Below are 14599 nucleotides of genomic sequence, written 5' to 3' on the forward strand. Positions count from 1 at the left end.
GCATACTCAGCATTTTACTCATTCATTCATTCATTCACTATCCACTCGGGCTGGTGATGCACATTTAATTATTGTTGTACCTTCGCAATGGCCAAGATTTTGATTGGGGCGTGTGACTAACCTGAGATCAGGAGTTTATCACATTGAGTTTATCTATTCAAATTTAGGTATGGGACTGGTTTGGATAGAAGTCCCTTGTGATGGACCCCGTGGCCTGCGATACTATGTACTATCATCCCAACTTTACACTCCAGCTTGGTCATTTCATTCACACCACATATTATATTGCATCCTCAGCACATAGCATTTGGTTTACTATGCTTCTATATTGCATAGCCTGAATAAGGTTGATAGTATTATGGACTTGTCATGATCTGCACTTTGAATTACATCCGCGACATATGACATTTTGAGTTGTTATGTCTCTGCATTTATATTATCTAAATATGGCTAACGGTATTCGTGGACTCGTTAGGATTTGCATATTGTATTGCATCCTCAGTATATGATATTTGGCTCACTATGTCTCTGGATTGTATAGTTGATCTACATTTACTTTCTCAATATATGATATTGGCCTATTATATTTTTACATCACATAGCTTGGATAAGGCTGATGGTATTTATGGACTTACCAGCATATTTCGGCATTGATCTGATATTGCATACTTAGCACTTACCTTGTGCACACACTTACACCACCATATAAGCTTTCTATAAGCTTATGCATGATAAATACATGCAGGTGGCATTAGGTCGCAACAGCGTTAAGTTGGGAGTGTGTAGCTATCTTTTGGAGCTTTGATTTTCGATATATGTATTTCCCTTTCAATACTGTATTCAACTGTTTATATTAGTGGATATGTGATGATGATGTTACCTTTGTGATTTGGGTAAACTTGTGGTTATGCTTCTTATAAGATAAATATATGTTGAAAAAAATCCTCCTTGTAAGATCCCAGGATCGGAATCCGGCATATGGGCGCTGGGAGCCTAGAATGGGGTAGTACGAAGGTTACTAACATAACCTTACATCGATTTCCAAATGCAAATCATACCTTTGGGAACAGGCTCCATCCATAAATCAAGTCTTCGGACCGTTGATCATGTGGTTGATACATGTACATTCTCCTAACTAAATCAATGAATAAGCCTTCATCCATAATGATTTAGACATAAGTTCTTTTGTAAGAATTACGTAGAAATATACCTACGACCATATAGAACCATTAGATTTCCCAAAACTCCCATGTCAGCAATAATTACAAAAATGCCATTAACATAGACCCCTGAATTCTAGATCACATGGTTCCCACAATCCGTTTGATGTGAAACTTTGTATCAAGCCCAATTAACACAAATGAACTGTACATGACACATTTTGACCATTGGATCAGCAAGATCAATGGCTAAAATAGATATCCACTCGAGTATAGCCCATTTAAGCTTTGAATCTTACCCATCTTGGGTTGGATGTCCTAATGAGACCCATAGAACTTGATGAGTGGAGCAAATCCATCAAAATAATCACAGTGGACCCCACATCTAGATCACATGTGCACAAGGGATGCACTCCCGCACCGCACCGAAACCCCAAGCCCGGTCAAGTTGTTTGACCGGACCAATCTCGACTTCTTCTCACTCTCACGCTCACTCCCATGCTAGGAAGGTTTAAACCTTCCCAAACTCAGATAAAGATGGGGCCCACCACCATAGGATGATTAGAGAATCTGAACCGTCCATCAATCATGGTCCCCACATCCTATCAAGGCCAAGAAGGACCAGAGGACGTCCCACCAATGCAAGATCTCGCGCCATGAAGAACATTGGGGATGAGGAGTTTTCGACCAACGCATGCTGACCAAAGACTGTCCTGGTTTTATATGAATCGTGTTCCACATTGTAATGATCACTATGTACGATGAGCCGCACACACTTTGTTAGGCATGCATCTCATGTAGGTTGTTTGTGCATGTTGATATCCCTTATAGTAGTGAAGTACGAGGTGTATCAGAACCTTTATATTACTTTTATGAATCTCTTGAATCAGTGTTAATCTTAAAGGATAACTACCACTATGAGTAGGGCGCTAACCCTTTCCAACCGTACAAATGATGCAGGTGACCTAGAGAACTATCTTCTTATGGAAGATTATACTGAAAGAATAAGAAGATAGTTTTATGAATTAGTTTTATACTTCCGTTGCGAACTCGATAAACGTAATAAGCTCCCATTGAAAGGGCATTTGATTATTTACTGAATTTTTTTACTCTAATGAAATAATCAATACAGTTGATTTTATTCTCGTGAATGTTACCTTCATGAATGTATCTGGATGTGATCTAAATGAAAAAAAAAATGAGGTACGAGTTTTAAAGTATCCAATTTATATATTATTAACACCTAGTTTTCTAGGGCACAAGTATAAACTCTGGCTATGAAAATTCGAGATGTTCCACCAAATGCAGGGTCCCAATGTAGTAATAACTCAGTGAGACTGAGGTCGAATCCACAGGGACTTAACTTGTATGTATTCTGAAAATAATTAGAACCATAACTAGAATAAGATCTAAATAAAAATATGGAATAGTTGAGAATAATTGTGAATAAACTATTAATCATAAAAGGGAACTAAAGAGCCAAGGATCCACTTGTAGCTATTAAGATACTACCTTACTTGATTCAACAAAACCCAACTGGAATTGGAGTCCCATCCTATCCAATTGGAAAATAAAATGGTTGATGCACAATATGAACTTATTGAAATAGTTCCCACATGGAGCATTATTGTGATTGATTGGAAGGAAATTCAACCATCCACCATGCCCAGGAGACGATGATGAATCACAAATTTTACCAATCTCAACAATATCGAAACAAATAATAAGATATTCAATGATATCACAGCATCTATTATAATTTAAATCATAGTAAATTATAGAAAACTGAAAATACGCCTTAATTCAAACTAAGAATCAATGAATTTCAACATAAATATGAATCAAAGCAAGATAAACATCCCAACAAACTACAAGCTTCACCTCTTAGCCCTAGCTAAGAGGTTTAGTTAACCATAGACATGATTAAACCCAAATATCTTAAACAAAACATGGAAAAATAAACTATGGAAGGAGAAGAAAACTCTTTAGAGGTTTCTCCAACCTTTTCTCTACTCCTTGAACCCTAATTCCTCCCTAGAACTCCTTGGAGAACCTAAATATATAGGCTTTGTTCGGTCGACTTTGAAAACCGCCTCAAATTTATACACTCTGCGTAATGCTTTCGATGTCATCGAAGTAAGAATCTCAGTTTGAATCGGATTTGAAAGTCATGCCCTTTTGCATTGCATAAGTTGTCGATGCCATCGAGGGTCCCTTCGATGCCATCGAACAGATCTTCAATGTTATTGAACATGTCTTCGAGCCATCGGAAAAGTGTCCAGAATGTTCCAGCGAGTTGCTCCAATATTCTTCAAAAATCTCGATCCTATCGAACAATCTTCGACATCATCAAACTGAGTTTTGATGAATCGAACATGTGGTCGATGCCATCGAGAAATGTGCCTAATTAGTCCAGCAACCAAACTTGATTTTTTATGTAAGTTTCGATGCAATAAATCAGGTCTCAATGCCATCGAACACTTACTTCGATGTCGTCGAAGGATGTTCGATATTATCGATAGTGAAGCTTTAAATTTCTAGATTTCTACACTTTGATCTTTCGACTTTCTTCCTTCTTCACTTGGTTTCCTTAAATCTTGGGGACTTAAGATCTTCAATGTGGTCTCCTAAGATCTATCCCTTGCTTTGGTGATCTTTAAGCATCAATTTCATGCTTTTAACACTCTTTTCATTCTAAGCTCTCAGATTCATCTCACAAGACAAACATGCATAAAATATACCTATTAAGCATTATCATATTCATAAAACTAAGATATAAACAGGGGAAATATGTAATATTTGACACTCAACAATTGAGATAAAGCACTGCAATGATTCCTTAACTGCCCCCAGTTGACCTTTTATGGCTTGCAATGTAGCACCCTTCGTAGTCACCGATCAAGAAAGTTTGTCGATATCTGCTATTTGTGAATGCACAACAATGGCTAGATGGATGACCTCTTTTTTATACTAGAGGTGTTTTGCATGCTTTCCTGCAAACTCCTACTTCAACGAAATCAATTCCGCCTCTAAAGATGTGATCTTGAATTCCAGGTTATCCAGCTCGACCTGGGAAGTTTTCAATCTAGCATTCTCTGTCGCGAGCTCTTGAGCGATGGTGTGTACAAAGGCCCTCCTAGACTTGGTCGTGGCTCATTCAGCTTCAAGACAGTCAGTGACAACACCAGCGTGATAGCATGTTTTGAATAGCCCTGAAGCTCTTGGAGACTAGATACCATGTCAGCTGAAGTAGAGTCGAACCAGGAATGGGCATGATATGATTCGATCAGTTGATTGAGTTTGTCCACCGACTCAACATTAAGGGACCCTTCTAATCCCATTTGTAGGAGACCATGGTGCTCGGCCTTCACATCTTACAAGTTGCTTAAAGGAGAGGGAGACTTGACCATAGTTGTTTCACCAGCGAAGGCTCTCTTAAACGAAGAAATGATATCGTCTATGAGAGGAAGATCTTCGCTAATTAAGGCAGCAGCATTATCCACATATGTGAGTTCTAGAACAGATGGCGGATGAGGACTAGGCTCGACAGTCTCAGTAGGGGTCATCTCTGCAATATCAACCGTGATGATCTCCTTGGTCTCAACTGTCATCTCTTCGATCTCGACCGCTGCTTCAACCATGACTATATCGACGGTAACAACATCAGGCTCAGTTAAAGCAAGGATCTCCTCAACTGTTATGGAATTCAGTCCTGTAGGGAGGAGCATTAGATGGAACAAGAGTTTCTCGACCAATGGCAAGGGGGAGACACCCCACCCACACTTTGACTAACTAGCATGGAAGGACTACGGGGGGTTTAGATCATGTATTCTAAATCAGTAGGAAGATTACTGACTTCGGGTGGACTGTGAGTAGGGAGGCCTTTAGCACTGACCATTGCCTCTGAATCAACGGTCAGAATCTCAATGATCATGGGATCGGTGACCACAAATGCTTGTTGTTGTTGTGGTTGGGCCACAACTATCTATTTGTTAGCGGTTGTCAGCTCTTGAGTACTTACAAAAGGAATAGAAAGGAAAGTCAATTGATGTAAAAGATGGAAATTTAATACAGATAAATGTACGAGTGAACGATCTTCACCTAAGTCAGACTCGGACGACATAGATGATGGGCCGATTTCTAATGACATGAGCATTTTTTATTATTGTCGCCGACGGTTGAGTAAAGGTGGGGAATGGTGGCGGATTAGGACGATAAGGGGTGAGATACCTCTCATCGAAGGGAAGGTCATAATTATTTAATCTCTCTTTATCCCACCACCATTTATTCCAACACTTATTAAAATGAGCCTCCTAATGACATTTCAAGCCTTCTTAATCTCTTTTAAATAGTCATTAATAAAGAGACCATGCCGGTATTTGGTTTTGAAGTACATTTCGAAGGAAGATATGGTCTCGACAAAAGAAGTACCTGACGACGATTGAGGCCCGGCAGATGCTTATAGTAGTCGATCCTCTATTATTGGAGAAGGTTTTAGAGGACTAACATGCCGGAAAGAAAGAACTGGTGTCTTGGGAGGTGGATTGGGTAGAGCTCCCAAATCTGAGATCTTCTTTGGGGCTGGTAGAGGTTAAGGAGTGGGCACGGGAACATTAGGGCCTTCTGTAATAACCTCTTGGCTTGGTGGGACAGCAGCCTTAGTCATTGGAGCTTGAGGAGAGGAAGCGACCGACCTGGTCTTTAATTTTCTTGTCTTCTTAGCAGGTGCAGCAGTTAATAGAGCGATCGCTCTCTTCTTACTCTTCACCTCTAACTATGAGGCGAATTGGTTGGCAAGATCAGTGGGATCCCTGTCGCCCCGCAACCTATTGTAGTGACGCTCCCACCATTTGAGGAAGCTATCCATCGCCTAAGATAGGTTAGCAAAGTTGGGGAGCTCGAGAGTGTTCACCCTTTTGCGTAATGAAGAGTGGAGGCATAAGTAGATGCTCGCATCGGTCACCACAAGGCGACCGTATGGTGGTTGGTTGCAGGTCTTGTGAGTGAGGGGGCAAGGGATACACTGGACTAGGACAAACTATCAAGTGAATAATGAGGGATAGTGTTGTTCGTCCCCAACCTTGGCATTCTTACCTTGTTCAACCGTACCCCCATATAGGAGATCGTGGCTGAGGAGTTAACTCCCCCATGCTTAGTGCGACCGACCGGCCGATTCCTCATTATTCGGCTCAAACTGACCGGTAAGCCAGCCTGACCCATATTTCTCTCCCTCTGAGAAGGGCATGGAAGTCTTACTTTTCTTAGTCTTGTTTATAGAAAGGAGGGCAATAAGATAGTTCACATGAGAGACTCTCCTGGAGGGAATGGATAATCCGATCACTAAAGCAAGAATAGGGCTTCCCTTCATGCATAATATGATGGAATAGAGTAGGGCGGAAGTAAGCATAGAACCACATCTACAGGAGCCACGGTTATCCTCCTGCAGAGTACAGACCCTTGTGGGTTATCTCGTAGATACCCCTATACAAGTGGTTAAGCACGTAAGGTGCTAAAGTGATCTTGTAACCCTGGGAAAGTTGCTCGACCAGGGCAATGTACTTTATTGTGACCTGCTAGGCATTCATGCACAGTTGGTGGCTGTAGATCCATAGAAGCAGAAATGCCACATTGGCATCTTCATTGACCAGACCATCAAGCTTGTGGTAGGCCTTCATGAAGTTGGTGTAGGCCTTGGCGGTCTTACTGGGGAAATCCTTGTGTTGCTTGGAAACGGAGGTTGCATAAACTGTCATACCGAAAGGCAGTAACTTAGTCAAAGTTGAGAAGCCCATGATGGTTGGGCTCATCGGACCGCAATCGACGAAGAATGAGTTTGTCGACGTGCTCTAAAAAGCCGACATATCAAGAAGGAGAGCTAGATTGGCCTGATACTCTCGAACAGAGAGTTTGATGCATTCATAGATGTCGAATCTTCTCCAGGTTTCCTCATACTATGATGACATGTGAAAGAACCAAGATTCATAATCTTGAAGGGGTTTCAGCCATGTCATGGGGGTCTTCAAGGCATTAGCGGTATCAAGGATGGTTCCAGATCGAATCAGCAAAGTTTCCCTAGTGCAAATAGGGAAGAATGGATCCAGTGGCCGAACCTCTTCAGTCTCTGTCTCGGTGGAAATCCAGACCCAAGCAAAGATATTCGCTGCCCAGAGGTGATCCAAAGACTGTGCTCTCAACGCACTTGTCTCCGAGAACGTCCAGATATTATGTCTATTTGATCGAAGGAGGGAGTAGATGAGGAGGAGGCAGACATTGGAGAGGAGAGAAGGAAAGTAAGACTTTTTGGGGTAGAAAGTCTAAATTAGGGAAAGGAAATGCTAGTGCAAGGGTTAAGAAGTTTCGAAACAACGCTTATATCAGCCGAGGAGCAGATGCATTTTTTAAGCCATCATTATAGTTTTGTCAAGATCAATATAAATACATGTGTCAAAACAGGGTTCCTCTGACGCTTCGTTTAAACGCAATCGACGTTGACAAATTACGAGGAATCGGCTGAAGGCGGTTATCGCCCAAGCAACATTAATGATGGGTCTTATGTCACTGTGTCACACCCCAAAATTCGAGTACAAAGTATGCACCCTCAGACCCGAGTTTCGGCCCAAGACACGTACACTGAGTGTACTAATTTCATTCAATTATACAATTATTCATTTACCTACTAGCTCTACCGTAGATTTACATTCCATTCATACTCAACAACATCTGTCAGAGGTACACTGACGTGGAGGGCAATGTTCATCCCCACTACGGCCATACCCTGCCACGACCAATCAAAGGAGATTACATGTGATCTGCATGGATGTGCATTGTGTGCCCATATATATGCAAATATGTACGGAGGAGATTTCTCATTAAGCAAAGCCAGAAGGTGGTGTCATGCGTTACTAGAGCGGCCGAGAGAAAGGCGGTCTAGCTTGAGTGCTTGCATGACGGATGACGAAAGAAGAAGCAAATGAAACAGAATGTGGGATTTGTCTAGAAGCCAAGTAGTGGAGAATGGTTATAATAACTATCAGAACATGAGAATGATCTAAAACAGTGGATCAAGGCTATAAATAGAAGAGGAATGTAACAAATAAAATCATTTCACACCAACCTAAACAAACCAAATCTATAATGTAACAAATAAAATCATTTCACACCGACCCAAACAAACCAAATCTATCTTTCAAAATTTTCTGTCGATTTACATTCCTTAGTGTAGTCGTTTATGTTCCTTATTAAGCAAATTACATTTCCATAGTGTAATCGTTACTTTCCGAGCTGGCCGATTTATAGTCCTTAGCGTAATCCATAGTGGTAATCAAATTAGACAGTAATTCTAGCTGTAATTCAAGTCTACGTTTGCGTGCTAGACTCAACTCATCCATCAATAAGGCGTCCTTCAACTATTTTTTACGGCCGACTATAAGGATCTCTTTCTCATTTTCATTTCATATGTATCGAAAAGTCCTTTCATACAGAAGGCAAAGGTACAACCCATTATCAAAGGACGAATCTCACCTTCTGAATATCGCCTTATCCAATTTACACATTGAGCAAGTGACTGAATAGGTGATCAATATCTCTAGAACTCATACACTACATGTCTGCCTACCTCAGTACTCGGGGTCATTGTTGTTCGGTTTGAAATGGAGCTGCAATTCCAATTCTGACATATCCATATACCGAATGCAGAAAACAACGGTGAACAACTATAACCAGTCGATACTTCATGGCTTTCTTTGTTTCTTCTTTTGCCATCTGTCGTGCAACCTCTCTTTTACTATTGTTCTTTCATTGTCCAATTAAACAATGACATTGTTTGATGTGCCCTAGGTGTATTGCCGAGAAATTCTCTTCGTATTTTTAAATATATTACGCGGATCCATCCCCATCACAAGTAACTTACTCTAATCGGTCCTAACAAGAAATGGCAACCAGGGATGAACACAAATAATACCTGCTTCTTATTTGTAGACACTTATTTCTTAAAATAAAATCATTGGATATTTTTTTAACCGTTAGGTGATGCCTAGAAGTCTAATATTTTGATAACCAAAGAAAGCTAATTTTCTGGTCATGATACATTTAATCTATTTCACATAATTTAGATGGTTTAGTTCTAATTACTTATATGCCACGTAAGTAATTTCTAATCATCCATCATACTCTGCTGGAGTATCAAAGTATCTCTCCAGCAGTTGTACCCGTTCTTCTTTGAAGTGACTTGCGTCCTGGACGGAAGCCAATTGGGTGGTGACTCCAACACGCAGCGGGGCCCACCTTTATGCATGTATTTTATATCTATGCCGTTTATCCGTTTTTTCTTCTCATTTTGGGGCATGATACAAAAAATGAAGCATATCCAAAACTCAGATGGACCACACCACAGTAAACAGTGATGATAGTGACACCCGCCGTTGAAACCTTCGTAGGGCTCACCGTAATGTTTATTTTCCATCCAACCTGTTGATAAGGTCACAAAGACCTGGATAAAATGAAATTTCAAATATCAGCTTGATCCAAAAATTTTGTGGATGCCAATAAGCTTTTAAAGGTAGGCGTTCAATCAAAACTGTTTCCTGTGGTGTGGTCCACTTGAGATCTTTATCTGTTTCTTTTTTGGATCATGGCTTAGAATGAGCTGGAAAAACGGATGAACGGAGTGGATAAAGAAAATACATCACAGTGTGTCCCACAGCGACCAACACTACCTACCCATAGAGACAGATGGACGGCATAGATATAAGATATACATGACGATGACCCCACAGAACTCAGGGCTGCAGTAAGATGCCGGGCGCTGCAGGCAATCCATTTCCTTCTCTTCGTACGAAACATCTAAATTAGCCCCACAATCTGACGGTTCAGATTGAGAGACATGCACGCCACGTAGACTCTGGCTACGCGCAAGCGCATGATAAACTATACACAGTCTAGCAGCGCATGGTATATAATAATTCCTCCCTCCGTCCCATTCATCTCTCTCATCAATCTATCTCCCTGTACACCCCTCTCCATTTCCGTGGCTATTGTTCTTGACTTACGCACGCCCCCTTCCGTCTTCCCTGCGCACCTCTCTCCGTTTCTATCGCAATCGTTCTAACCTACGCATTTCTCCTCGTTTCCGTTGGTGATAGTTCTTAACCCGCGCGATACTCCGCTCTCCTTTCATCTCCAAAGCTGCTAGGGTTATGGTTAGGGTTTTCTCTTCCTTTCATAGCATGAAGAAAGGATGGTGCTTTGAGAGGAAGATCCGTTTCTTTCTAAGGTTTTCTCTTTCTTTGCTGTGAAATAGAATCCATGGCCGGGAGTAACGAGATCAACGTCAATGAATCCAAGGTATTTGATTTTTCTTCCCTGTTGTAGATTTTAATTGGGATTTTTTATTTTCTCATGTTCTTGAATTTCTAGTGTCATTGCAATTTTCTGGATCTTTTAAAAATATTTTTTATAAACATATGTTGTGGATTTTTTGAATTTGTTGCGATTTCTATATCGAGCGGTGGAAAGATTGCATTTTAGTTCGTCTTGATTTGAAGTCCGATGACTTTTAGTTCTTGAAATCCTCGCAAGCCATAAAACTCGAAGGGAAGAATCCTCAATTTGCTTCAATTGGAGCAATCTCGATATGTTCCAATTAATTCTGATTGTACACTTCTTGATTCATAATTACAAAACCCAGATATAAGAATCCCAATTCGACCATGTTCGATCACAGATTTCGATTCATTTTAATTTAAGCTCTGATTGCGGAGTTCTTGCATTTTATCAGAATTCAAAAGATATTTAATTGTATCTTAATCTCTTAATTGTGTTTGGCTCGATTGCCGTTTCGATCTGTAGATGGTGGTTCCGCTCAATACTTATGTTCTCATCTCCAATTTCAAGCTGGCCTATAATCTTCTCCGTCGGCCAGATGGAACATTCAACCGCCACCTTGCTGAATTCCTTGATCGAAAAGTCGTTGCCAATGCTACCCCTGTCAATGGCGTATCCTCCTTCGATGTCATCATCGACCGCCCCACAAACCTTTTAAGCCGCATTTACCGTCCCGCCACCGACAACACCGCTTATCCGGGCATGCTGGAAATCAAACAGGTGCCTACCTCTGCTGTCTTCCCCATCATAATCTTCTTCCACGGTGGAAGCTTTGCACACTCTTCCGCCAACAGTGCAATCTACGACACCCTCTGCCGCCGCTTTGTGGGTCTTTGCAAGGCTATCGTGGTTTCTGTGAACTACCGCCGGTCACCTGAGAACCGGTATCCATGTGCTTACGATGATGGCTGGGCCGCTCTCAAATGGGTAACCTCACAGTCCTGGTTGCAGAGTGGGGAGGACTCCAAGGCTCATGTGTTCTTGGCTGGAGACAGTTCTGGTGGCAACATCGTGCACCACGTTGCATTGCGAGCCATGGAATCGGGCATCAGCGTGTTGGGCAATATACTCCTCAACCCTATGTTTGGTGGGGAGAAGAGAACGGACTCGGAGAGGAGATTAGACGGAAAGTACTTCGTAACGATCCAAGATAGGGACTGGTATTGGAAGGCCTTTCTCCCCGAAGGGGCTGATAGAGACCATCCAGCATGTAACCCTTTTGGTCCCAATGGTGCAAAGCTTGACGATCTTCCCTTCCCAAAAAGCCTTGTCGTGGTGGCAGGCCTTGATCTCATGCAAGACTGGCAATTGGCTTATGCTGATGGGCTTAAACGGGCTGGCCAAGACGTGAAGCCTATTTACCTTAAGCAGGCCACGGTCGGATTCTATTTGTTGCCGAACAATGACAATTACTACAGTGTTATGGAGGAGATCAAAAACTTTGTCAGTTCAAACTGTTAATAGACTTACCTATAGCTACAGGCATACATAACAGAAGCTTTGACATATCGCTCGGGCTTAATTTTTTTTCTTTTTTTCTTTTTTTGGGGTTCCTTTTGTCGTCGGTGAAGGTCTGCAATGTATGTGATATATACTACTTACACTCTGTTGTTGGTGGGGCATGCGATTTGGGGTACTGCTTGTTTGGGTGGCAGAGAAAACCGTAGGAAATATCTGAGACGGATTGATTCGCTGAGGTGTTGGACGTGGGCACAAATGTGGGTGAATTAGTTTGATAGATCAGTTGCTTATGTGGCATGAGAGTGTATTTGAACAGATTCCATGCATTCGATGATGGATTTGTCGGTTCCTACCAAAGCTAGCCTACCCCTTCTAATATCTGGCCACGAAGAAGAAGCGGGAGGTGGGAGGGAGGATGGGGTAATATTTGGTGGTAGTGACAGACTGGTGTGTATGGCTAATGTCAAGAGCTAATTTCAGGACATGGGAAAACATCCGTGGTATTGTGAACTACATATATTATATATCTGTTTTTTGTGCAACTGTTACATAAATATATATACAGAGAGAGAGAGAGAGAGAGAGAGAGAGAGAGAGAGAGGTGAATACTCGCCTGACCACCTTACTTGAGCACCCTTGAGCACCCTCGAGCACCTTTGTGCATGGAATCTGAACGGTCCATGTGTTGCGGTGCCCCTTGAAACCTCACTAGCCCAGCATGGAATCTGAAAGGTCCACGTGATGCGACGCCCCTTGAAACCTCACCAGCCCAACTTTCAGTCCGATACAATACTCTGGTGGGTCATGGCAAAAGGAAACGATTTCCTCCCTTGATTTGCATTTCTCTTTGGTATGGCCCACTAGAGTTTTGTATCAGGATGTAAATTGAGCCCATAGAGTTTCAAGGGGTGTTGCATCACGTGGACTGTTCAGATTCCACACCTGAGCACTCAGGTGAGAAGGTGCGCAGGTGATCTCTCTCTCTCTCTCTCTCTCTCTCTCTCTCTCTCTCTCTCTCTCTCTCTATATATATATATATATATATATATTGTTTTGGAGATTTAAGATCTTCCATTCTCGAATTGATTCGTATATATATTGTTTTGGAGATTTAAGATCTTCCATTCTCGAATTGATTCGGATCTGTTTATAGGTTTTCTTACTTGACTTAGTTTGTCGCCTGATGCTGGCTTTGTAACGCCTTTCCAAAGTGCAGGGAGATGAAATTCTAGCACTGATCTAGGCTAGAGCTTCTGAAGTGTTCATCCCAAACCGGACCGAATGTATCGTTTAGCGTCTGATCATCGAAGTAGGTGTAGGGAGATGAGACTAAATTCATCCAATGGTTCAGATTGATTTGGAAATTCGAAGTTGGCTTTTCAGGGAGTGTTCCGAGCTGTTCTAAGGTGGTCCACCGGAAAAGATGTTGTCAGACAGAAAATCAAGGCGTCATCCACATTCAATAGGCCCCATTGAAATCCAAAATTAGGATAGGAAGATATAGACAGCGACAGGTCGACCCAAGTGTAGCTCTAGTGGGTGTGATGCTCCAAGAAACCCCACAGGAGAGGTGGCCCACTCATATCATTTGGGAGTCCTTTTAGTGGTGGGTAAGTGAAACAAGTAGATTTCAGTGCGGGACGCCCCATCTTCTACTGCTACGGACGACCTCCCACGTGCCAGCTTGGAACACATGTACGTGGATCCATATAGCCCAGTTGATGGTACCTTTGGTGTGTGATCATTAGCGAAAAAACCGGCCACTCTGGTGGGCATAAAGTGTATGAAGAAATAGTGGGTTAGGAAATGGTAGCCAAACGGTCTACGTTCAAGCGTCCACAACTGTGGTTGAACTATTTTCTGACAGAATGTCCAAGGTGGTCCGTCTCGAGTGCCCATACGAACGAAACTGATTTAGTATACGTGCCATGTCGGCACGTGTGCAAATCCGGTTGGGGTTGCAAATGTCCCAGATGACTTGGAACGTCTTTCGATCAGTTGGTCATGGACTGAGGGCTTGCACGTGCACCTTTCCGTTTGAAAGGTGCGACCCTATGCTTCAGTAAGCAAAACCATTGTTCGGTTGCGTTGCACCGTTGATGGACACTAGTTTTTTTTTTTTTTTTCCCTGTTTTTGTCTGGACATTAGTAGCCTTTGGATTTGTGGCCTATAAATAGACGGTTGAGAGAGAGAGAGAGAGAGCGGCGGTCCATGATCAACGGAGAGAAGTCCTGAGGATCGGTTGCTAGGATCAGGACTGTCCAACCTGGATTGGATTAGGGGTTACAAGAGTAACATGTTAGTGGGCATGCCCTCACGGTGGGCTCACCTTGATGTATGTGTTGTATATACGTGCTGTACATCAGTTTCTGCGGATCATCTTAAGACTTGTCCCAGAAATAAGGGTCTCTTTGGGCAGTGGGATTAGGTGGGATAGGATTCAAAAAATATAATTATTACACAAGGCAGGGATTGTCCCCTATTGCTATGGGATCAAATTAATGTCATGCTTTGTTGATAATATGGTGGTACATTGAATGTATATATCCACCATCATTTGAAAGTACTGAGAATAACACACGTGTTATATCTAAAC

The 14599-nt window shown here is 42.0% G+C and overlaps 1 protein-coding gene across 1 annotated transcript; it reads left to right on the forward strand.

Annotated features, from left to right (window-relative positions):
- The first annotated feature begins 10122 nt into the window (after window positions 1-10122).
- On the forward strand, window positions 10123-12157 carry LOC131225216 (gibberellin receptor GID1C-like). The gene is made up of 2 exons (XM_058220695.1): window positions 10123-10502; window positions 11007-12157. The coding sequence occupies exons 1-2, from the start codon at window positions 10464-10466 to the stop codon at window positions 12000-12002; spliced, it is 1035 nt and encodes a 344-aa protein (XP_058076678.1). The 5' UTR covers window positions 10123-10463; the 3' UTR covers window positions 12003-12157.
- The last annotated feature ends 2442 nt before the right edge of the window (window positions 12158-14599 follow it).

Source organism: Magnolia sinica, chromosome 14 (genome assembly GCF_029962835.1).
Source record: "Magnolia sinica isolate HGM2019 chromosome 14, MsV1, whole genome shotgun sequence".
Taxonomy (NCBI): Eukaryota; Viridiplantae; Streptophyta; class Magnoliopsida; order Magnoliales; family Magnoliaceae; genus Magnolia; species Magnolia sinica.